At 55.0% G+C, this 23,456-nt stretch overlaps 7 protein-coding genes across 7 annotated transcripts; 3 read left to right on the top strand and 4 right to left on the bottom strand.

The window, feature by feature from the left end:
* Positions 1 to 215: 215 nt before the first annotated feature.
* On the top strand, positions 216 to 2,192 carry CAOG_04435 (hypothetical protein; the record flags this gene model as incomplete). Its single annotated transcript, XM_004348213.2, has 9 exons — positions 216 to 310; positions 394 to 477; positions 559 to 642; positions 726 to 809; positions 904 to 987; positions 1,089 to 1,172; positions 1,256 to 1,339; positions 1,434 to 1,514; positions 1,604 to 2,192. 9 exons carry the CDS (start codon positions 216 to 218, stop codon positions 2,190 to 2,192), a joined length of 1,269 nt encoding a protein of 422 aa, XP_004348263.2.
* A 183-nt stretch (positions 2,193 to 2,375) lies between these two features.
* Positions 2,376 to 7,808, top strand: CAOG_08779 (hypothetical protein). Its single transcript, XM_011272107.1, has 13 exons — positions 2,376 to 2,445; positions 2,737 to 2,787; positions 2,899 to 3,018; positions 3,205 to 3,369; positions 4,801 to 5,010; positions 5,262 to 5,871; positions 5,983 to 6,247; positions 6,362 to 6,551; positions 6,635 to 6,811; positions 6,915 to 7,005; positions 7,150 to 7,258; positions 7,357 to 7,457; positions 7,582 to 7,808. The coding sequence occupies exons 1-13, from the start codon at positions 2,403 to 2,405 to the stop codon at positions 7,775 to 7,777; spliced, it is 2,328 nt and encodes a 775-aa protein (XP_011270409.1). The 5' UTR covers positions 2,376 to 2,402; the 3' UTR covers positions 7,778 to 7,808.
* A 163-nt stretch (positions 7,809 to 7,971) lies between these two features.
* Positions 7,972 to 10,298, bottom strand: CAOG_04432 (hypothetical protein; the record flags this gene model as incomplete). Its single annotated transcript, XM_004348210.2, has 4 exons — positions 7,972 to 7,994; positions 8,293 to 8,383; positions 8,461 to 8,526; positions 8,601 to 10,298. 4 exons carry the CDS (start codon positions 10,296 to 10,298, stop codon positions 7,972 to 7,974), a joined length of 1,878 nt encoding a protein of 625 aa, XP_004348260.1.
* Positions 10,299 to 10,425: 127 nt separating this feature from the next.
* Positions 10,426 to 13,098, bottom strand: CAOG_04431 (migration-inducing protein 4). The gene is made up of 2 exons (XM_004348209.2): positions 12,448 to 13,098; positions 10,426 to 11,998 (listed from the first exon to the last, which is right to left on the bottom strand). The coding sequence occupies exons 1-2, from the start codon at positions 13,064 to 13,066 to the stop codon at positions 10,623 to 10,625; spliced, it is 1,995 nt and encodes a 664-aa protein (XP_004348259.1). The 5' UTR covers positions 13,067 to 13,098; the 3' UTR covers positions 10,426 to 10,622.
* Positions 13,099 to 13,364: 266 nt separating this feature from the next.
* CAOG_04430 (hypothetical protein) lies at positions 13,365 to 17,217 on the bottom strand (the record flags this gene model as incomplete). The annotated part of the gene is made up of 9 exons (XM_004348208.2): positions 13,365 to 13,590; positions 13,699 to 13,957; positions 14,057 to 14,201; positions 14,272 to 14,328; positions 14,425 to 14,544; positions 14,640 to 14,750; positions 14,837 to 15,072; positions 15,194 to 16,891; positions 17,163 to 17,217. 9 exons carry the CDS (start codon positions 17,215 to 17,217, stop codon positions 13,365 to 13,367), a joined length of 2,907 nt encoding a protein of 968 aa, XP_004348258.2.
* Positions 17,218 to 17,522: 305 nt separating this feature from the next.
* On the bottom strand, positions 17,523 to 18,953 carry CAOG_04429 (hypothetical protein; the record flags this gene model as incomplete). Its single annotated transcript, XM_004348207.1, has 1 exon — positions 17,523 to 18,953. One exon carries the CDS (start codon positions 18,951 to 18,953, stop codon positions 17,523 to 17,525), a length of 1,431 nt encoding a protein of 476 aa, XP_004348257.1.
* A 746-nt stretch (positions 18,954 to 19,699) lies between these two features.
* CAOG_04428 (hypothetical protein) lies at positions 19,700 to 23,410 on the top strand (the record flags this gene model as incomplete). Its single annotated transcript, XM_004348206.2, has 2 exons — positions 19,700 to 20,816; positions 21,111 to 23,410. The coding sequence occupies 2 exons, from the start codon at positions 19,700 to 19,702 to the stop codon at positions 23,315 to 23,317; spliced, it is 3,324 nt and encodes a 1,107-aa protein (XP_004348256.1). The 3' UTR covers positions 23,318 to 23,410.
* Positions 23,411 to 23,456: the final 46 nt, after the last annotated feature.

The raw sequence follows: 23,456 nt of genomic DNA, 5'->3' as shown, positions 1-23,456 counted from the left end.
CTCGAAAGGGCAAAGCTGGAGTGTGACAGCTCCATTGACAATGCACGCGTTCGTTGGAAAGGGCAGTCCTAATTGTTCCAACAATAATGCTGTCGTATGAGAGTCTGACTGAGAAACAGCGCGAGTTGTATGACAAAGTCAAGCATGCGACCGGATGGCTCGAGTAAGAGGGAAAAAACTAGCTTGACAGTGTGACAGCGCGCGAACTGACGACAATGGAGGACAGTCTGGAACGGAGAGAGGTTGGCGAGATTGGAGCGCTGGCGGTTGCTGAAGCACTCAAGGTGAATGCGGCCGCAGTTTCGCTCTTGTAAGGAATATCTCGCCTTTTGATGCTGGTGCATGCGAGTCGGCGATTCACTCACTGAGGGGGGCACCGAGGCCGGCCGACAGCCTGGGCAACAGCCAGATTGGTGACGTTGGAGCGATTGCGATGGGTGAAGCACTCAAAGTGAACGCGACGCTCACACAGGTGTAGTAAGTCACGCCACTTGTACCGATGCATGTGAGTGGGAGATTTCAGCAGAGGGACAGCAAGAGTAGCTCACTGATCATCAGCTTGAATGGCAACCAGATTGGCGATGCTGGAGTGCAATGCATTGCTGAAGCACTCAAAGTGAACACAAAGCTGGTTTCACTCGAGTCAGTCATGTCGAGGGATTGGTTTTTTTGTTGTTGTTCGGCAGAATGCGTTTAGAGTGCTCACTGATGAAGGGAACGGACAGCCTGAGGAGGAATCAGATCGGCGATGATGGTGCAAAGGCAGTTGCCGAGGCACTCAAGGTGAACGCGACGCTGGAAACGCTCTAGTAAGGCATCTCACTTTGACTGATGTCGGTGAACGGGTGATGATGCTCCATCAGAGGGTAGTCAGAGTGCTCACTGATGGATTGGGATGGACAGCCTGTGGGAGAACCAGATTGGCGATGCTGGGGCGCAAGCGATCGCCGAATCACTCAAATTGAACAGGACGCTCACTACACCCGGGTCAGTGATTCTCACATTGACTGATGCTTGGAGAATCTATGGGCAATGTCAGCGGAGGGGTGCTCAGGCGTGGCTCACTGATGAGAATGGGTAATGAGAAGTCTGGAAACGAATCAGATTGGCGATGCTGGAGCGCAAGCAATTGCTGAGGCACTCCAAGTGAACAAGACGCTGTCTTATGTCCAGTAAGGCATCTCGCTTTGACGGATGTGTGAGCGGAGATTTCGGCAGAGGGAATTCAGAGTTCTCAATCGGGGCCCATCCAAAGTCTGCAATTTAATCAGATTGGCGATATTGGGGCGCAGGCGATTGCTGAGGCACTCAAAGTGAACAAGACGCTGTTCTTTATCAAGTAAGCTGCCATCTTGGCCACGGGTTTGGCCAAACTTTTGCCCCCGCGTCATCCATTACTCATCTTGCTCACTTTTTATTATGCTGCACTACAGCCTGCGATATAATTGCATAGGCACTGTCGGTGCGCAGGCAATTGATGAGGCACGCAAGGTCAACAGCACGATTGATGTTGCGTAAGTTTGTCTTTGCGAATGGGAGCAAACCCAACGAAATGGCCCTGCTGACGTCTCAATGATCTCTTGCTTGCTTGTTCGTTGCACAGCATTGACGACCAGATTAGCCCACTAGCCGTTTCCCTACTCCCACGATTAGCAAGTGCTGAAGACTTTCAGAGCGTGTCTTGCTTGCTGGCCAGTGGACCGGAACTGGAGGACCCATCAGCATTTCTTCCAGCTCTACCTCTCGAGCTTGTCGAGCGCATTCTGGATGAAGCGTATTATTGGGAGGGCGTGCAACACACCAAACGAGAGCTGTTTCATGACGATGCCGATCGTCCCCTCAAAGTCAGAGTGCCTCAGAGCATCGATGGACGCTCAATCCGTGTGAGGGCAATTCATGTGATTCGTGACTGGAAGAAGTGTCCAGAGAACTCCCTTGACAGCTTTTTTGACGTGCTTGTTCGAGATGCGCACGGTGCTGTGCAATACGAATGCGCCGTGAACCCGACGTTCGTCTATTCGACCACCGAGCTTGTCACGATCTTGCCCGCAAGCCATCCCGTCCTCCGACAAATGCGCGAGAGTTGGGAAGTTCAAGTGCTATCGAGCGATTCTGCTCCACAAGATGTGCGATTCGAACGGCTCTACATTGGATATTGCGAGCGCCAGAGTTCGGGCGTCTCCCTGCCCTAGTTGTTTTGAATACATCTTGACTTTTTCATTTCGTTGACTGACTGGTGAATGCAACACGGATGTTGGAGTGCTTTTGAGAGGAACGGAAATCAATCATTCTGAAGACTTTTCGAGTCGATCTCCTTCCATCATCAACCCTCATGATGATCACTTCTCTTTATATTTTTCTCACTCTTTATATTTCGTCTCCTACACACACTATTCTCACTCATGTCGAGGCATCGCAACCTGCGTCACTTGGACTACTCTGACGGTGAGCGCGCTGTTGTGACTTTGATTTCCGCTCCCTCGACTCCCTCCGCCGCCTCGCGCTCGTCATTGCGGATGCCCACTCTATCTGTGCTCATTCCTGCGTTGATGCTTGCTCGCACACGACGCCGCGCTCTACAGCAACATCAGCAGCAGCAAAGCAGCAGAAATCTCTTGCTTTTTTTTTTTTTTTTTTCCCTCTTTGGTTTTGCATTGCTCCTTCGCTCTTTGTGCTATTCTGCGCAGTCTCATCATCCATTACCAATCATTGTCCTGCTTGCTTGCTTGTTGCCAGATTACGACGTGGACGATCAGGACTACGACGAAGACGACGATTACGGCGATGGTAACAAAGCAAACAAAAAGCACGCGTTTTCCTTCACTCTCGTCGATGCATGACGTCGCTTTGCCGAGTGAGGCTCAATCGTGTTTGTTGGGTTTTGTCGTTTTGCGCTAGATCGATACGCTGGACGAACGGGCGGCGCATCGTTTGGCGCTTATTTTGACACTAGCAATGCGACGAATGCTACGGCAGACGACTTGCCCGACTTGTCGACGCTCACATTGAAGGAAAAGGGTGCGTTGACATGGCTCATGCTTTGCAAACAGTGTTCATCCCAGATTCCGAGCGGCCGCTGTTTGCGATTGGGGCGAGACGCAGAAATTTTGTCTCGCTCCTCCTTCCGTCACTCACTCACTCACTCTCTCGCTCTCTCAACCCCTCATTCGATGCCTCTATTCGACATTTGATACGTGGACACAGACCTCTTGCGGGAGGCTCGGGCGAAAATCGAGCCAGTCGTCGGAAATACCGTCACCAATGCAGAGATTGTCGACGCGATCTTGCATTACAATTTCGACGTGGAAAAGGCGATTGTTTGGCTCCTCGAAGGCTACGACCCGGACGAAGATGCCGACAATGATCAAGGTGATTGCTTGCTTTGTCGCTTTTTGTTTTGCTGTGTTCGTTGCTTGGGTACTGGTATTAATCGGTTTTTGCTCTGCTTGTCCGTCCGTCCTTTTCGTTGCTGCATCTCCGTCCCCTTTGCTGGATTGGCTTCTCATCTTGCACCAATGCCTCGGAACCTATCTCCTCCCCCAATGCAACGTTTGATTGTATCAAGGTAAGTTTCTGGGCCAATCGCTTGGCTTCCATCCTTTCTCTTCCCCACCCCCACTTCCGACATTGCCGGCGGGAGAGTGGTGCGATCTGCCAGAGTAGGGGGTCCCATGTGTGCAGAGGCTGAAGAGTCGTCAGAGCCGCCCAGCTCGAGTGAAAACAGTCAATCAACCCCCGCGACTGCGGCAGCGGCTCCAGCGTCGCTGTCACTGTCGCTCGGGTCGTTGATGGCGGCTCCACCAAGCGCCAATGCAGTGGCTGGGCAGTCGTTCGGCATGCTGTCGTCGCTAGGGGCAGGCTTGTCTGGAGCCAGCAGCTTGGGATCGACAACCAATGCATTCGGCTCTTTGGCTTCGCTGTCGACGTTTTCGTCCCTCTCTTCGCTTGGAACTGGCCCTTCCTCGTTGATTGCGCCCAATCCAAGCTCGAGCTCGGGTGGAGTCGCCCCGACCTCGATCGCATCCTTGTCTTCGTTGACAGCGCCGCTTTCCCTTCTGTCCTCTTCCTCTCCCTCTTCTCTGACCCCTGCTCCTCCGACCATGTCGCTCCTCTCGGGCGCTCCTGGATTGTTGAGTGCAAGCAGCATTCCGGCAATGTCGACGTCGTTGGCGTCGCTCTCGTTGAATGCCCCCTCACCCAATCCGCCATCGCTCTCCGCGTTGTCAACGGCGCCCATCCCCGCTGAGACGAGTGCTCTTTCCCTTGCCTCCCTTTCGCTGGCTTCGTTGTCATTGATGACACCTGCGGCATCGGAGCCTCCTCAACAGTCGACGGCGCCAAAAGCAACATTATCAACCTCTTCTGTTGTCGGGGCTCAGACTGCTGCTCCGATCACGGGAACAGCCCCTAGCGTCAATGTTGCAATTGCCAAACCGAAAGTCTCTGCTGAAGTGGCTTGGGGCTCGTTGCAATTGGCCATGCCTTCGCAACTGGCGCAAAGCATCTGCGCCAAACCTTCATCGACCGATCACACTCGTGTTTCCTCGGTTGCGCTTCGAAACGTGCTGCGAAACCACGCCTCTCATCCACACGGACTCTTCTTGTCGACTTCTTCATCAACTCGATCTCTCCAAGCTTCAGAACGATTGTTGACCAATGACACTCATTCTTCTCTCCCGCCCTCTTCTTCTTCTGCTCTCCCTCATTCTTTGACGACACTCTCTCCTTCTGCCGACACTTCCGTCGGTGCAAATCCGTCATCGTCTATCGCTGTCTTTGCATTCGACACACCTTCGCCAGACGATGTTGTTTTGGCAAAGCGGAAGCAGGCGTTTGGCTCGAGTGCAACTCAGCCGACAGCCAAGTCAGGAAGTGCAAACTCTGCCGCATCTGGCAAAGCTGCTGGCAAGAATGTCTCCTCGACTGCTTCCAAAGCCAACTCGGCCAAATCCACGCCAGCCGCCGCATCCCCTGCAAAGGGCGGCAGCGGCAGTGGCAGTGCTGGCAAAGGTGTGTAGAGTGTCTTGGATTGGGTGTTTAGCGACTCTTTTTGATGTTTTCAAAGAGTTATGATGGATGGATGGAGTGAGTCGTTCATTTTTCCCCCTTCTGGATTCGGTTTCTTTCCTATACCTCCACCCTCTTTCTCTTCCTCCAACCCCTCTCCACTTTTCCCCCTTTCTTTCCTTTTCTTCTTTTCTTTTTCTTTTTCTTTTTCTCCTTTCGTGAAATACCCTCTTTGTTGAATTTTTTTCTTACAGGCACCGCTGCCAGCGCATCAAAGCCTGGCGCGACCAATCTCAAGCCGCTGGTGATGCCTTCGTCCCAACCGAAACAACAGCAACCACAACAGCCCACCGATACACACCGAGAGCCCTCTCTCGCGACAAAAGACGTTGTTGCAATGGGGTTCTCGCCCGCCGTGTCTGCCAATGCCAGTCTCGTCTCGTCTGCCACGGCTTCCCCACTCTCCCTGTCGCCCTCACTTGCATCAAGCGGCGATAAATCCAAGGGCAAGCTCCCTTCGTCGAAAGGCGTCGATGCTGCTCTTGCGTACGAGGACAATTTCGCGGGAGGCAGCGGCCCGAGCAGTGGCACGTCCTCTCCTCGTCCTGGTGGCGGCCACCGCGCGCCCCGCATGGACATTCTTGAGGAATATAAAAAGCGAGGAGCTGGCAAGGCGCATCTCAATATGGTTGTGGTTGGGCACGTCGATGCTGGCAAGTCAACCCTGATGGGCCACATCCTCTTCCAGCTCGGCCATGTTTCGCGCCGGACCCTGCACAAGTACGAAACCGAATCTCAAAAGCTCGGCAAGGCTTCCTTTGCCTTTGCGTGGGTTTTGGATGAGACTGATGCCGAACGCGCGCGGTATGTTGGGCTTGTTGTTTGTTTGTGTGAGAGGGCCTTTTTTTTGCAAATGTCGCGCAATGCGCTCTCGTTTGTCGCTCATCTACGAGCCTTTTTTGGTCGTGCATACAGAGGCGTCACCATCGATGTGGCAATGACCAGCTTTGAAACGAAAACAAAGCGCATCACGCTGCTCGATGCGCCAGGGCACCGCGACTTTATCCCCAACATGATTTCTGGCGCAGCGCAAGCGGATGTTGCCGTCCTTGTCGTCAATGCGGGCGTCGGCGAATTCGAGGCTGGATTTGAAGGTGGTGGCCAAACTCGAGAACACGCCCTGCTCGTTCGGTCCCTGGGCGTCAACCAACTGATCGTGGCCGTCAACAAACTCGACGCTGTAAGTTTGAGGAGAGATGAATATGCTCGTTTTGGGATTTTGTTTTGGCGTTTCTGGTGCTTTGACGAATCAGGCGAATCCTCATTTTTGTCTATTTTGTCTGCTCTCTGAAAGTGTGACTGGTCGAAGGCGCGCTTTGATGAGTTGGTTGCGCGCCTCTCGCTCTTCCTCAAGACGTCTGGCTACCGACTGGACAATGTCACATTCGTCCCGGTGTCTGGCCTTATCGGCGAGAATCTCATCGAACGAAAAGAGCCGAAGCTGACGCAGTGGTACTCTGGTCCGACGCTGGTCGAGCAAATCGGTAGGCTGAGCTGGCTCTAGGATTTTGCACGTGAACACACAGTCACTCATTTGCTTTTGTTTCTTCTCTTGTGCTTGCTTCAGATCAATTCCAACCGCCGGAACGCCCGATTGACAAGCCGCTGCGGTTTTCAGTGAATGACATCTTCAGTCGCCCTAACAGCGGTGTTTCGCTCGGCGGCAAAGTCATTTCCGGCTCTGTACAAATTGGCGATAAGGTGCTGATTGCCCCGATCAATCAAGAAATTGGCACGGTGAAGGGTGAGTTCCGATGAAGGCGTGTTTTTTTCCCTCGCTTTGGTTTCGTGTATGTGTGTATGTCCGAGTATGAGCTCATTCTGGCATTCCCCCCCCCCCCGCTTAGCTATTGAAATTCATGAAGAAGGTGTCACCTGGGCTGCCGCGGGTGACGCTGCGAGCATTCTCTTGGACAAGGTTGATCCGATCCACTTTGCGTACGTTTCGTTACTTTGTTTTTTAAACACCGTCTCAAAGCACGATTTCTTTTGCTGTGGTCTTTTGTGTGTCCATGCTGACCGAGTTTGGTTTTTTTCTTGTCTCCCGACGACCGTGGCGCGTTTGATTTGATGGACTCGCAGTGTTGGCTGCATGCTGACTGAAGTAGACCGTCCCGTACCGGTGCACTCGTCGTTCCGAGCCAAGATTATTGTCTTTGACGTCAAAGTTCCCATCACACATGGTTTCCACGTATGTGCGCTGTGCAAGGTGCTTTGCGAGTCTTATTGGCGCTCAGCTCGATTTGTTTGTTTCGTTTCTTGCTTGTTTGCTTGTTTTTTCCTCTGTAGGTCGTCCTCCACTACCTCACGTTTAACGAGCCCGCCGTCATCACACGACTGGAGACCTTGTTGGATCGAAGCACGGGCGAAATTGTCAAGAAGCATCCTCGGTACCGATTTCCGACTTTTGCACCTGTTTTTGAATTGTTTTGAATTTGAGTCCGATCGGTGCGTTTTGCTCACTCTTGCATCTGCTGTTTGATCTTTTTTTTTTCTCTTTTTTCCTTGTGACAGTGCTCTCCCGAAAAACTCGTCGGCAATCGTGACCATCACACTCCAACGACCGGTTTGTTTGGAATTGTACGAAAACATCAAGGACATGGGCCGCATCACGTTGCGGAGCAGTGGCGCTACAATCGGCGCTGGTATCATCACTGAATTGATTCCATTAGCTCCAGCTTCGTCGTCCACTCCCGGACTTTTAGTTTGATGGCATTTCAAATAGAGAATTATTCCAGAGTATTAAAGTATCTTCTTTTTTTTCTTCAGAAGATCTGTAGGTCACAGTCTTAGAAAAATGACATCTGTCACTTGAAGCGAACACAACAAGAGGAAAACGAAAACGAAAAATTCAATGATGAACGAAAACAAAAAGAGAAAACAGACGACAACAGAAACGAAACGCTAAAACTCATTCCAACGCGGCACTAAGGTGACTCATGGGTACAGATTGAGTGAGCTGTACCACAGATTGGCAGCTATCGCAGACACGGACACTGCGATCGTAGCCGAGGAACGGCAGAGGAATCTTGGTTTTGCAACAGGCTTTGCAAAATACTCTGCCGCAGCATCGGCAATGATGCCTTCTTCGCTTTTTGGAAAAGTCGAGCTTGCATGTCAAGCAAAAAGCGGCAGCTGGCAAGGAAAAGAGAATCCAACAGCAAGTGAGCGTTGTTGTTGTCAATAATTCGCTGCAGCCTCCAATGATCGTGCAGCGCCGTTCACCTTCATCTGGCACCCAGGTGAGCTTTTTTGAAGCATGCAGAGTCATTAAATCTCGCTTTTCTTCATCAGCTTCCTCGAGATCCTGCATCAACTGCGGGTGAATAGCAAAACAGTTTTCGAGTCAGTTGGCGTCCTAAGTTAAACTGCAACCACAATAGTTTGACGTACTCTACGAAGAGCATCGACAGTGTCTTGAGATACGCGTGCGATGCGATTGCTGAAAGCATTTTCACACTGCAAGCACAAAAACGGGGCACCAAATGTTAAGCCCAAAATACACCGCCAATCACATGAATGAAAAATCTTACTCGCTGGACGGCGGCGTCGCACTCGGGCTGAATCGATCGAATAGCAGCATCTTTGTCTTTCACCGCTTCGCTCGCGGCTTGTTTTGTGGCCTCCAGCTCGGCTCGCAGCGCTGCGACAGCCTCGTCATGCTCAACTGCCGCGCTCGCCAGTGCCATCATCAGCGTTTTGCAACGCCCGGCAAGGGCATCGCGCTCGGAAGTCAGCGTCTTGACTCGCTCGGTTTCGTCTGACAAGGACACAGTGACAATCCGCTTTGTCGATTTGGACGGGCTTGAAGGGGGCTGCATGTGATGCGACGGCGGCTGTAGTTGCAGCTGGTATCCCTCTAGCGAGCCATCGCTGCTGGCGGTACTCATGGGCCGCTCGTGTCGCGGTGCTGGGAGGTCGTTCGCAGATCGCAGCCTCTTGATGGTGTCCTGTTGTTCGGTCGTCTGCGATTCGAGGAATGCAAGTCGTGCAAGCACTGTGCGAACAGACTGCAGCACTTTGGGATCGCAGTTGTTGATGGCTGTCGAGCTGCCAGATGCTGACGCATTCGTCGCATCGTTCAATTTCGCAGACAGCTCGGCCACAGCTTCGGCGACTCGTGCTGCCTCGAGCTGTGCAAGGGTTGTCTTGTTCTTGCCGCACCGCCGCGCGAGATCCATGCACGTTTCACGATTGTTTGTCTCGGCCCAAGCGTTCGCTCCAGCTGCGAGCAGCATGTCGACGCACTCGGCATGCTCTTGCGAGCCGCCCATGGCAGCAGCGTGCAGTGCTGTCCAGCGCTCCGTGTCGGCACGGTGCACATCTGCGCCTCGTTCGAGCAACAGCGCCAAACACGGCGGATGCGCGGCCGAAGCGGCCCACCAAACCAGCGATCTGCCCGCTGGATCGCACACGTTCGGAGATTCGTCGCAATTGAGAAGCACCATCAGCAATGTGTGCGAGCCGCTCTTGGTGACGTCAGTGAGCAATGCATCCGAGTCCAGCTGCTGTGCGCCGGCGTTGGCAGCTCCCGGCGGCGGCGGTGGCAAATTGTTGCTACCACTGGACGACGACGACGGCAAACCAGCGGAAGAGCTCGGCGATTTGCTTGCAAACAGATTGCCGGCGCTCTTCTTGCGAGAGAACAGCGTGGTGCCACTTGACGACGACGACGACGACGACGACGACGTGGGTGCCGTGGAAACAGAAACAGCGGCGGGCGGGTTTGCCAATGCGAAAAACCCATCTGCAGCTCCGGCTCCAGCTCCAGCTCCAAGCCCCGGGCCGCCACCGCTCCCGCTGCAGATGCAAGTCGCAGCAAGCCGCTCGATGATGGCGGCTGCGTGGGTGGCCTTCGCGCGGACGGCGGCCTCGAGTGGCGTGAGGCGGTTTGCATCCCGCATGGCGAGGCTCGCGCTCGCGCACTTGGACCGCAGCAGGAGCTCGACGCAGAGGCCGTGGTCTGCCGCCGCAGCGAGATGGAGCGGGATGGCTTGTGTTGTTGGGTGCGCCGTGTTCATGCTGGCGGCTGCACCGCGACGGAGCAGCTCGTACACAATCTCAATCGACCCGAGCCCAGCGGCCAAGTGTAAGACGCTCGCGCCAGTCGCGTCCTGCACAGTGCGGACCAGCGCCGCTGCCCCGGGCTCGCTGAGGTGTTTGCGGACTCGCGCAATGTCGCTCTCCTGCACTGCGTCCAAGAGCAAGGCGCCTGCTCGGTTGACTGCCATTTCTCTGCTGCTTCAGTACGGAGTGGGGAGTGGCGTGACAAATCTGAATCCCAGCAGCTCAGTATCGAAAGATCACAAAATGCAAACAAAAAAAATCACAAACTGGAATGCCTGCAACGTTAAACACAAAACGCGTCGGTTGTTTTGCTATTTGTAGGAACAAAAAAGTCAGGGACAAAACCAACAAGGATGTCTCGGTGAAAACAGCAGAACGCATCACAAACATCGAAAAAAAAAAAAAAATCAACAAAAACTGCACATCCAGTACACTTGCGAAAACCACAAGGCAAACCAAAAAAACAAACAAGTTCAGCACCTCGCGTTTTAAGCAGTGGCAGAGACAAGCTGAGACGCTTTCTGAACCAGGGGCTCGACGAACGGGGCGGCAAGCGAGCGCGGCTGCAGCTGGCGGATTTGCTCGAGCTGGGCGGCGTGCTCCTCGGCGGTGATGAAGGGCAGGCCCAGAATGTTCCAGACGTCGGTGAGCTGGGCGACAAAGACATCAATCATGGCAGCCGTGTGGTGTGGGGTCGGGGTGATGCGCAGACGCTCGGTGCCGACAGGGACGGTGGGGTGGTTGATGGACTGCACGTAGACGCTGTGGCGGGACATGAGCATGTCAGACACGAGGCGGCAGAGACGGGCGTCGCGGACCATGACCGGAACAATGTGGCTGGGCGAGATGAGGACGGGGAAGCGGGCGTCCGTGAGCTTGCGCTTCATGAGGGCGGCGGCAGCCTGCTGACCCGCGCGCTCGACCTGGCTGTTCTTGAGGTGGCGAACCGAGGCCAGTGCGCCGGCGGCAATGAGAGGAGGAATGGAGGTGGTGAAGATAAAGCCGGGCGCGTACGAGCGGACCATGTCGACAAGATGCGCGGTGGAGGCAATGTAGCCGCCGACAATGCCAAAGCCCTTGGCAAAGGTGCCCGTGACAATGTCCATCTTGTCCATGACGCCGTCGCGCTCGCCGACACCAGCACCTCGCTTGCCGTACATGCCGACGGCGTGAACCTCGTCGACAAACGTGATGGCGCCGTAGCGGTGCGCAACGTCGCACAGCTCACCGATGGGAGCAATCGAGCCAGACATCGAGTAGACGCTCTCAAAGGCGACAATCTTGGGGACGTTGGGGTCGACCGACTGCAGCAGCTGCTCGAGGTGCGCGACGCTGTTGTGCTTGAAGACAAGCTTTTTGGCGCGCGAGTTGCGCATGCCCTGGATCATGGAGGCGTGGTTGAGCTCGTCCGAGAAGATGACGCAGCCGGGCATCATCGAGCCGAGGATGGAGAGCGTGGCGTCGTTGGCGACAAAGCAGGACGAAAAGACCAGGCCGGCGTCCTTGCGGTGGAGATCGGCGACCTCGCGCTCGAGGCGCTCGTGGAAGGAGCCGTTGCCGGCAATGTTGCGCGTGCCGCCCGAGCCCGCGCCGTGTGTTTCGAGCGTGTCGTGCATGGCCTTGAGGACGGTCGGGTGGCGGCTCATGCCGAGGTAGTCGTTCGAGCACCAGACGGTCACGTCCTTCTTTTGCTCTGGCTCGAGCTCCTCCGAGGCCTTGTTCTTGACGAGGTGGGTTTCGGCCTGCGGGAAGTGCTTGGCCAAGCGATTGATGTTGTTGAAGACGCGGTACGAGTGGTTTTCCTTCTTTGCGCGGATTTGGTCGTGGAACCAGGCCGAGTAGTTGAATGCGTTTGCGCGTTGGTCTGAGAGCGCAGAAACAAAAACAACGACAAGGTTTTGTTTGTTTGGTGAGTGTGGCAAAAGTGAGATCGAAAAAGGAACAAAAGAGGGAAAGAGATCGATCAAGAACAAGCTAAAGCACAAAATGGTACTTTGCGGTGACACTGATAGTGAGTAAGCTTCGTACCATACGATTTAAACTCCGAACTGTTTTTTTTTTTTTTTTTTTCTTCTGCTCAACTCTGCTCGTCTTCTCACTTTGCAGATGCTGATGAAACACACACACACATACTCTGTGCTCTCACATTCATCAGAAGCCACTCGACTCGAATCAGCCAAACCCCTCCCCAAAGATGAAGAGAGAAGAAAAAAAAAAAAGGATTTTCATCGGCTGATGCTTGCTTGTTTGAATTGGGGAGGACGGTGCAATTGAGGATAGGAGTGAAGAAGGGAAAGCCCTAAAGCTCTTTACCGATGGGGAGCGGGATGGGAGTGGACGCCTGGTCGGGGACGAGCGCAGGATCATCGTGCAGTCCAGCAGCGGAAGCAGAAGCGGAAGCAATGGAAGAAGACGAAGAAGACGAGGCAGCCAAGGCGCCGCTGCCACTGCCACGCGCAATGATGGGCGACGCAGCGCGAGGGTGCTTGAGAGTCAATCCAGAAGACGAGGAGGAGGCGCGGGCGGCGCGGATGCAGACATCGCCCATCACAGGGCAGAGAGCGGGATTGTCGAGCTTGTGCATTGCGAGGTGGTTGACGAGAAAGTCATCGCCATCGCCAACGAGCGTGCACGGCGAGGATGACGATGAAGAAGACGATGACGAAGAGGAGGAGGACAGGGCGGACGGGCACGACGAGTACGAGACAGTCACTGCGGCCGAAGGAGAAGCCACGCTGCTGCTGCTGGTGCTGGTGCTGCTGCTGTTGCTCAGGCTGCGCTGCTGCTGCTGCTGCATCGCCTGCGCCATGTAGGGGCACTGGGGCATCGCACTGGCGGTCATCGAGCGCAGAAGGACGGACGGCGCGGTGTGGCCGCCGTGGCGAAGGAAGGGGCAGGCGCGAGAGAAGGTCGAAACCACTGCTTCAAGCATGATTGGATTTTGGCTAAGAAAGAAAACTCAGAAGAAAATAAAAAAAGAGTAAACAAATCCGCCACAATTGGAAGTTGACTTTGTGTGTTTTCGATTTTGGAACAAAAAGAGAAAGCGAGCACAAAAGTGTGTGCCTCGCTCATCGCTGCGTTGGGTGTCGTTCAGTCCCAGAGTTGAACCAGCACGCACTCGCTGCGTCAAACTCCACATCACCAGTCGAATCAAATGTATTCAATCTACAGCAACAAAAGAAACGAAGCTTCAAATCTTCAAATCTCAACAAAAAACAGGGCACTTTCTACGCACGACTGCTGCTGGTCGTCGTGCCGGCGTTTCCAGCACCACTGTGGAGCTGCTCCATGATTGCGTTGAGTTGCAAGTAAGGGTTTTCGAGAAGGAGCTGTGCTGTACTGTCCGAGTCGTCGCCTGCTGCTCTTGAGCCATCCGCCCAAAACTTGAGAAATTGCTGGTATTCTTTGGCATGCGCGCTCTTGAACATGTCAATCAGGAATTCGCTAGCATGACTGATCAGCGGTGAAAGAGCGCCCGCGGGGAGAGAGATATGGACACAGAGGTGAGAAAACAGTTTCTTGCCCGCCAGTTTGCATCAAGACCAAAAACGTCAAACTTACAGAGCAAGGCGAGCATCAGGCGACGCACACAGGCGACGAAAGTAGCTTCGACCACCGACAGAATCAAGCAAAGTGGGCGAAGCCTTGCACAGCTCAATGATGAGCAGCAGCAGTGCAGCTCGCTCGGCTTCAAAGGCATCGAGCAAGTGCTGCAGCACAACCACGTGAAGCGACTCCAACAGATTACGAGAAACGTAAGCTTCTCCGGCCAAGAAGAGCTCGACCATGCTTCGGGACTTGTTCTCGCGCAGACCGGTTTCTGCGTGCGGCAAAAGAAGGAAAGTGAGCAAGGAAACAACAACAACAACAAAAAAAAAAAGGCCCAACAAACGCAGAAGACACTCTCGTGCTGTCTCACCAGTAGGAACGCAGAGAAGATTGAATAGCAAGTCAACCAACACCGCAAGATTGCCTTCGTCTCGCTCTTGAACAAGCAGCACAAAACCGAAAAGCTCGTTGCACAGTTTCATGACGTCGTACACGGCATTGACGTTTTTCAGAGCCTACAAGCAACAGCATGGTCAGCAACAGCGGCTATTTCATGACAAATGGATTCAGAAAGCGCAAACGTACTTGGCTTCGGTAGTAAAGAAGCACTCGATCGCAGATGCGCAAGTAAATCAGTCGAACCTGAACGCAATCCAAGAACAAAGCGACCAGCGTGAGCACAAACAGAAAAGCAACACGGCGTGTGGCACCCGCACCCGCACCAAAGTGTTCTCATACCTTGGGGTTGGATGATGACAAAAGCTCGAGCAACATGGTTTCAGGTGTCGGCTTGGACGATTTTTTCAGTTTGAGCGAGTTATTTTGCAATGGCTCGAGCAGCAGGTTGAACAGCCATCGCTAAGCACCAAAGACGCAAAGTGCAAAGACAAGAAGCAAATGTCAGCAACCGGGTCTAATTCACGAAAACACCGCAACAACGGTGGGTTTCGCACCTCGCCCTGGTTGCGGTCTGAAGGCTCCTCGCTCGTCAGGAGGGCTTTCAAAACTCCAACGCGATCAGCCTCAGGTACTGTTGGAATGGATTGTAAGAGGGTAGAGTGAAGCTGCCAAACGCAACAGAGCGTTAGAGAAATTGTCAACGCGGACGCAACGCAAAAAACTAAATAAAACGACAAAGCCACCCCTCTACCTTCAAATACGAAACGGCCAACTGCTCGAGCTCGCAAAGCACAGCAACAAGGACTGTGCGCGAGAGACGGGCGGCCACACCGGCCGATTCGCCGCCTTGTTTGGGAATGTCGACGAGCAAAAAGCACGAAACCGACTCGACAAGGCGCTCGGGAACAAACTTGAAAAGAGCATCAAATCCCGAGTAGGCATGCACATGGTGGAGAAGAAATTCAAACACGTTGGTCACCTCGGAAGCTGCGGCAAAGTTGCGGTTGTGCCAAAGCAAAGCGCAAGTGAGAATAAAAACTGGCGCATATCCCGGCTCCCTCTGCACACGACACCACCAACACCACAACCACACCCAAAACTCTCATACCATCCGCTCGCATGGCACTGTTGCTGGGAGCTAGCTTGGATACAACATAGTAGAACAACAGCGTAAAGATGGCTTGTTTGGCTTGCAGCGAACGAGTGAACGAGAACAGCCCCACAAGTACAGCCACGCCATGCGGACCGCTGTCTGGAATGGAAGAAATCGAGTACACGAGCTGAGATGTGTCGAGCGAGCCAAAGCGGAAGAGCGCCTGCTTCCAAAGCGTGGCGAGCTCTCCTTCGATGGCTGGCGAGAGATACCGCATGCTCGCGACGCCCGTCGATAGTTGCTGGAAGGAAGGCGAAGGGGCGGCGATGCTCGACACGATGGGAGCGTCGGCACTGGCGTTGAAGGCAAAGGCCGACTGCGTGGCGGGGAGCGTGCGGAAGAGCAAGGTGGGCCAAAGCCTGACGTCGACCAAGGCAAGCAGCCGTTGACGTGTGCGAGCATCTCGCTGGGCTAGGAAGAGCACACACTTGATGGCCGACTCCCACACGTCGGGCGAGGTGACTTCCAACTGCACGAGCGACAGGAGCATCTCTGCCAGGGACGACAGCAGCGTCAGCCGAGCAAACGCGACAATGTCGGTCGTCTTTGTGGGCGTCATGGAGGTCTTTCTCAGCGCTGCCGTGCCGCCGAGTCCAAAGCCGGGCGATTCGTACGACGAAGAGTTGGTGCGGGAAGAGTCGACGGAAGAGTCAGCGCTCGTGTCGCCATCGTCATCATCACCAGGCCCGAAATGCTGGCCCAGCTTTGACTGAGACAGCTGACGGCGGGCCGTGCGGGTCAAGCCCGGCGACTGGGGATTGGTGGACGCAAACAAGTCCTGGGCAGAGGTGCCCGAGCGTGCGGTGCGCTGGATGTGCACAATCACGTCCAGCCGCAGCGCGAGGTTGAAGATGATGTCAAAGGCAACAACCTGACGAATCGGGAAGGTCGCATCGGTGACCAGCTCGAGCAAAGGACACATGGATTCGGCCATGGATGTTGGGTTGCCCGCCAGGTAGATTTCCAGCAGGAACTGCGTGAGCTGGTGCGTCAGCTGCTGCAGCAAAAACTCGGTCGTGGCTACAGGAATGCTGCTGGGTGCAGCCTTGGAGGCGCCGTGCTTGCCCGACTTTTTCGCAGCTGCAGAATGGGACGGAATGGCGGAAAGAATTTTGCAAGAGGCGAGCATCAGACTGGCGACCGTGCGTGGCTCGCCCGCCGCTCCGGCTGCCGTGGAGCCGCTCATTGTCTGCGCAAGCACAGCCTTCATCTTGGCTGTGCGGGCTTTGGCGGCCGCTGCCGTGCCCATCGTGCCCTGAAATCGTGCGGTTTGGCCGCCCATTGCCGCAGCAGCGGTGGCAGCCGCGGCCGCAGAGTCGGACTCTGACTCGAACTGACTAAACGACATGAATGCCGTGACTGCAGCCAGCTCGTCCATCACTTCCGAGATGCTGCAACGCGCAACGCGATCGCGCAGAAAGTCGCGGTCGGCCTGCTCGGCGAGCTCGGACGCCGACTTGCCACCAGCACCAGCACCAGCACCAGCACCACTACCGTCCTGACGACGTGCTTGCCCAGCAGAACCAGCAGCGCCAGAGTGAGCGTGATGGGCGGGTGCGTCGCGCTCGAGCAGCTCGTCCTGCTTGGTTCGGATGACGGGCACCAGCAGCTGCGGAAGCCGCTCGGCCCCGCGGAACCAGACCTGCTGCGTCTCTGCGCACGATACAAGGAGCAATGTGGTTCAACGTGAGTAGTCGTTTGATAGGTTCGGTGGGGCTGGCGATGGTGTTGCAATGCATTTCCCACTCAACAATCTGACATGAAGAAGAATTCAAAATCGCATTCACTCGCTGCGCACTCGGTCACTCAACATCAAGGCCGCAACATTGGCAAATAAACGCCAGAGGAATAATAGCATAAACATATATTTGTGTGTGCGTGTGGGGGGGTGGCCAGATGGAGGTCAAACGCAGCAGAAACTCACCGGCGCCGTCGTGAGCAACCAACCCGCCAAACAGATAGCGACCGAGAAGAGGCATCCGTTTGAGGTGAATGATGAAAATGAAGAAAGACTGGGGAACAAAAACAAGTCACAGAGGAAAAAGGAAATCGAGCAAGAGTCAAAGCAAATCAAAGCAAAGAAAACAGAAACGAGAGAAATGAAACGAGATTGAAAACTCAGACAAGCGGAAGCACTCAGCAAAATCAGACTCTTGAACAAACAACATGAAATCACTACTGGATGGTGTGGTTTTATCACGAAAATGCATTTTCCTCATCCATCAATGAACACCTCGAGCTGCTGTCGCAGCTCCATTCAAATCACATCGTCCAGATGTTTGAGTCAACACCGTGTATATGGATCAACGCCATCAGAATCCGACTGATCGTCATGAAGGCCGCGCAGGAACAAATTCATCCATGGCAAGTGCACAGGCTGGTCTTCCCGCGACTTCTGATCATGCAAGTACCAGTCGCCGGTGTTGTCAAACAGCACCGACCGAGAAGGAGCCGGAAAGCTTTCAAAGTACGCGTTCGCAAGTCTCGCTGTGGGTAGCTCTTGGAGGGCGAACTTTGTGTACTGCCTGTCGTCAGGTGAGATGCTGATTCCCTGACGCCTAAGATTGTCTCCAGGAGAAGCGGCGACTGCCCGCAGGAAGCTTGACATTCTCCCATACGCTGGCAAGGCGTCCACGAATGCGTTAAGCTTGACGACGAATGAGGCACGACAACGCAATGCATCGCTGGTGTTCATAGACCAAGTTTTGGCGCTGAACACGAGCTGCTGCAAATAGTACAGAACGATTTTGATTTTGGTCGCAATCTCATCCGAAGGATCTGATTCTGGTGCTTGAAACGGCCTGGGAGCGGCGTCTCCTTGCCGCGCGACCAGGTTACAATAGCCACTGCGGAGAGGGTTGACCAATTGTAAAACCAAGCTCAAGATCGAGGAGCGAGTGGAGTGGAGCCGAAGGTTCTTGAGCTCATCGTCAAGGACGCAGATGAGATCACAAAGAATGTCCCCGACAGCGCCCACAGGAAATGCGAGGATGAATCGCAGCACCAGAGCAGCAGTGTCCAAGATGCGGCCCACCGGCGGCTTGCTCTTAGAGCTGATCGCATGCTTCAGCTTCACCAACAGCCCTCTAGCACCACAGAATCGAATCTGAGGATTGTGCCAGCAAAGCACAACAAACTCGTTGTAGAACAGACTAGCAGCGATCGCCGTCTGAAGGGACAAATCTTCAGCCGGACAAAGGGCGAAGAAATGATTCACGGGTTCAAGCCAACCAAAGTAAGCATCTTTCAGCATCAGCAGCCACTCGTCTTGCGAGCTTGCAACATCGAGGCAAGTGTGAATTGCTTGTAGAAGGTACTCGTAGGCTAAGACCAGCCGTTCGCCGATTTCTGCGCGTGGCAGACGGTTGTCCTCTTGGAAGTCGGCGATCAGAAACACGATCACACCTTTCGACAACGCGAGCTGTGCTGCAGCAAGCGCTTTGCTCGGCTGCATGCTTTCCATAAGTTGTGGCAGACGCTCCAAAGCACGATCTGCCAGTTGTTGAGCTGTCTGGTGGTTTTGAGCAACAAGATGCAGCGCGGTCTCAAGCGTAGCGCTTGTCTCGGCAAGCGACAAGGTGGCGAGCGGTTTCTCCAACCATCTGCGTGCATCGGCAAGATGTTGATCTTGAGATTTGGCAGGAGCTTGTGGTTGTTGTTGTTGTTGTTGTGCGACTTGAGGAGCACCTGGGGTGAACCGGAACTGGACGTGCATGGTGGGCGCGAAAACGGGTTCACAAGTGAATCATGACTGGTGATACGTTTTGTATTCTGTGATCCTGTTAATAAACATGGACATGCTTTCGTTCATTTGACTGTACTTGTTCGAACGATCTCTGTTATGATCAGAGATCCTTCCACGAAGATACGAGTAATGGGTTGATGATGAGAGTGATAATAGGGAAACAAGAGACTTCACTTAGACAAAGCGACGAGTGAACACACTCCAAATACAGATACACATCATAACAATCTCTGGTCACACCATCATCGGGTGCAGTCGAGCATCATTCAATGATGTCTCCTTTGTTGTGTTTTCGTGTCACCATCGTCTGCCGCTCTTACTTTGCCTTTCGGTTTTTTTTTTTTTTTTTTTTTGTTCTTTTCCACCCCGGTGCAGTTTCCCTCTGACTTTCGCCCTCCCCTTTTCTCTCTCTCCCTTTCTCACTTGACTCTATCCAATAATAGATTGATCTCTCTTTTGCTTTGCTTTGGTTAAAATTTTGTTGGGATTTGTTTTGTTATGGTTTTGATTTTGTTTTTGTTTTTGTTTTTGTTTTTCGACGTCGGTTTCTTCCAAAAGCAGATCAAAAAAAAAAAGCCCCACTTTTTTTTTTTTTTTTTCGTTTTTTTCCCGCTTTTCTTTTTCTTTCTGCGCTCAACAACATCAACAGCCAGAAAGTCATTCACTCGACGCAAAGCCAACAAACGAACGAACGAACGGACGAACGGACGGACAAAATGAGCGACACACCGAGCTCGGTTGCGGCGCTGGGACGCGCACTCGTCAAGGCGATCGAGTACGTCAACATCAACTACGAGCAGACGAGCCGCCTGGCCAAGCGCGTGCAGGCGTGCATGCCTGCGATCGAGAAGCTGCCTGCAGACACGTCGGCCAAGCTGCTCGGGGCACTGGCGCGCACGTTCGTCGACGCCAAGGAGCTCGTCGAGGTCTACTCGGCTGAAGAGTGGGCCCACACGGTCGTCCAGAAGGGCACCGACAAGGCCGCCTTCACCGACATCAACGACCGCTTCCTCGCTGCCGTGCAGGGCCTCAAGCTCAACATCAAGGTCAAGAGTGTCTTTGACCGCTCCCAGGACACGGACGACCAGAACAAGGACGCAAAATTCATCACCAAGAACAAGCAGCAGATTGAGGCTGCCATCGCGCGCCTGGCTTCCCTGTCCCTCCAAGGCAACCAGTCGTCCGGGGCGAGTGGCAGCAGCAGCAGCAGCAGCGCTCCGAGACCCGCGAGTGTCATTCCGCCGCCGACGGGGGGTCCGCCTGCCTTCTCGCTGTACGGCTCAACCACGGCTGCCGCTCGTCCTGGCAACAACCCGCCTGGACCCCCGCCGAGCAACCCCATCTACCAGGCGGTCGATAACGTGACGGTGGTGTCGACCTCCACCTACGGCTACGGCCAGGCGGCCAGTAACAACGTGACGGTGTCAACCAACACGTACGGCTCCACCTCGAGCTACGCCGCTGTCGGCAATGGTGCCGGCGGTGCCGCACCCATCTACGAATCCACCTACCAGGCTCCCGGTGCCACCCCCAAGTCCATCTATGGCGGTGCCGTCACGTATCAAACCGGAGCTCATCAGCAGCAAACCAACTACCAAAATCCGAACGACCCCGGCTACGACAGCGCCATCTACGGCTCCTCCGACACCTACCAAGCGCCTGGCCCTCATTACCAAGCGACGGACATTTACCAGGCGACAGATGCAGGCTACCAAGCGACGGGCATCTACCAAGCGACTGACTCTACCTATCAAGCGCCCGGAGTTGCGCCTCCTGGCGGCTCCATCTACCAGAACTCTGGTGCCGGTGCTCCTCCTGTTTATCAGAACTCTGGCGTCAGCGGCAGTGGTCCGGTTTATCAAAACTCTGGTGCTGGTGCTCCTGTTTATCAAAACTCTGGTGTGAGCGCCGGTGGCCCTGTGTATCAAAACTCGGGTGCTGGTGCTGCTACTCCTGCTGCTGCTGCTGGCGGTGCCATTTATCAAAACTCGGGTGCTGCTGCTGCTGCTGGCGGTGCCATTTATCAAAACTCGGGTGTGAGCGGCGCCATTTACCAAAACGCCTCGGTCGCTGGCAAGCCTGCTCCCACCGCCAGCAACATTTACCAAAACTCTGGCAGCCTTTCAGACGGCGTCGACTCGGCGAACGCCAGCTCGCTGTCCATCCCGCACGCGACTCTCAAGTTTGAAAAGGCTCTCGGCAGCGGCACCTTTGGCAAGGTCTCCCTGGGCAAGTGGAACCAAGAGACAGTTGCCATCAAGCAGCTCATCCTCACGCAGCTCGATGCGCGCTTGCTTGACGAGTTTCGTCGTGAGGTTTTGGCGCACGGGCGCATCCAGCACCAGAACATTGCCATGCTGCTCGGCGCCTGCTTTGACGCCAACAACTATGCCTTGGTGCTCGAGTACTTCCCCAGCGGCAGTCTGCGCCAACTGCTCGCGGACACGGCAACCCACCCGACGCTCACACTGGCCGTGCGCGGCCGCATCTTGCAGGACACTGCGCGTGGCATGACCTGCCTCGCCCGCGCCGGCATTGTCCACCGCAACCTCAAGTCTTCCAACGTGCTGATCACCTCGGAAATGCGTGCCAAGGTGTCGGATTTCGGGTACGCCCGCATCCGCCAGGAAACTGCCGCTGCGCATCCGCCAACCGAAGCCACCTTGCACTACACGGCCCCTGAGCTGCTGACGTCCGAGAATGTGCCCGCAGACGAAAAGTCGGACGTCTTTGCCTTTGGCATTGTTGCGTGGGAGACGGCTGCGCGCCAACTGCCGTACAAGGGCATGAACGACAAGGCCATTCGCTCGGCTGTCAACGAAGGAGATCGCCCGGACATTCCCGATGACGCCACGCCGACTTTGCGTGCTCTGATTTCGCGCTCGTGGGACCAGTCTCCCGAATCGCGCCCGACCTTTTCTCAGCTGGGCGACTTGGTGCAGCAGATTGCCGACGTCTCGGCCAGCCCGGCGTCGAGCTTTTACGGCACGGCGTCAAACTTTTACGGCACCGCGGCAGCGCCCAACGCCGGCCCCCTGTACCAGAGCATGGACGGCGCTCCGCTTCCGCCGGCGAGCAGTGTGCAGGGAGGCGCGGCGCCTCCGCCGCTGCCGCCCAAACGCACTTCTGTTGCGGTTACTCCGGCTCCTGCAGCGCCAGCAGTCCCTGTCAAGACAGTGTCCAACGCCCTGCCTCTCCCTCCTCGTGCGCCGCGCGGAGCGGCTGCAGACTCGGGCCCCCAGCCGCTGCCGCAGCGTCCAGTCTCGCAGTACGCCGTCGGCTCTGTCGCCGAGGCTACCGAGCAGCTCCAGTATGGCAAGGACCTGATGCGTCGTGGTGCCACGAAGCAAGCCAAGCCATGCATCGAGTATGCGATGGACGTGTACACCAAGCATTACGGCCCGTCGCACGTGCATGTCGCTGGCATCGTTCTGGAGCTGGGCAAGGCGTGCTTGGTGTCTGGCGAGCACGCTCGGGCCCGCACGCTCATCCAGCAGGCCCTGACGACTCAGGAGAAGATTTTCGGCCCCAACCACGTCGTCACCCTTGCTACGCGCTTTGAGTTTGCCAAGTCGTGTCTGGCCACCGGCTCGCCCAAGGAGGCGATGGAGATTTTCCAGCAGCTGCTTGCCGTGCAAGAGACAACGTTCGGCCCCAAGCACGAGCGCGTGGCCAACACGCTGATGGAAATTGCTCGTTGCGAGAATGCTCTTGGAAATCACGCGGCCGCCCATGCTCTTCTGAACCGCGCCCAGCACATCAAGGCGCAGCGTCACCAGGCCGACCACATTGAATTTGTGCTGCTCACGTTCGAGATTGGCCGCACAAACAATCTCGTCGGCGACTACGCCGTTGCCTTGGGTCAGTTTGACCACGCCTTGGCCGTGCTGCGTCAACACCTCGGTGATGGTCACATTACGCAAGCCGTCGTGTACGTTGAGAAGGCGCGTGCTCACGCTGGCTTGAATGAGTGGATTCAGACGCGCAACGAGCTTGAACGTGCTTTGGGCATCCAGAGCCGCGTCTACGGCACCGAGCATCCCGAACTCGCCGTCACGCTTCGAGAGATTGGACAGGCGTACAACAAGCTCGGCAACCGCGAAGCGGCCATCTCCTACTTCCAGCGTGCAAAGGTGATCGAGGAGCCCACCTACGCTGTGGGTGGCCATGTCCCCACGCAACCCTCCAACCCGCCGAACGAGTACTCGATTCTCACCAAGCCCACCGTCGAAGAGGAGGCGGATCTCTACGCCTCCACGCCCGCCACCATGTACTTGAGCACGGCCAGTTATGCCTTCGGCGGCATGCTTGCTGATGTTGAATCCGAGGCTTAAAGTTTTGTTTTTTGTTTGTTGTGTTTGTTTTTGTGCTGGTTTCTTTTTCTGTATGTTCTGCTGTTGGGGTACAAGGCAAGGCCTGCTCTCTCTCTCTCTTCTGTTGTGTGGTCCCCCCTCTCAAAATCGGCCATCCGTA

Source organism: Capsaspora owczarzaki (assembly GCF_000151315.2).
Source record: "Capsaspora owczarzaki ATCC 30864 unplaced genomic scaffold supercont2.6, whole genome shotgun sequence".
NCBI lineage: Eukaryota > Filasterea > Ministeriida > Capsasporidae > Capsaspora > Capsaspora owczarzaki.
This window is presented reverse-complemented; position numbering and strand designations above follow the sequence as displayed.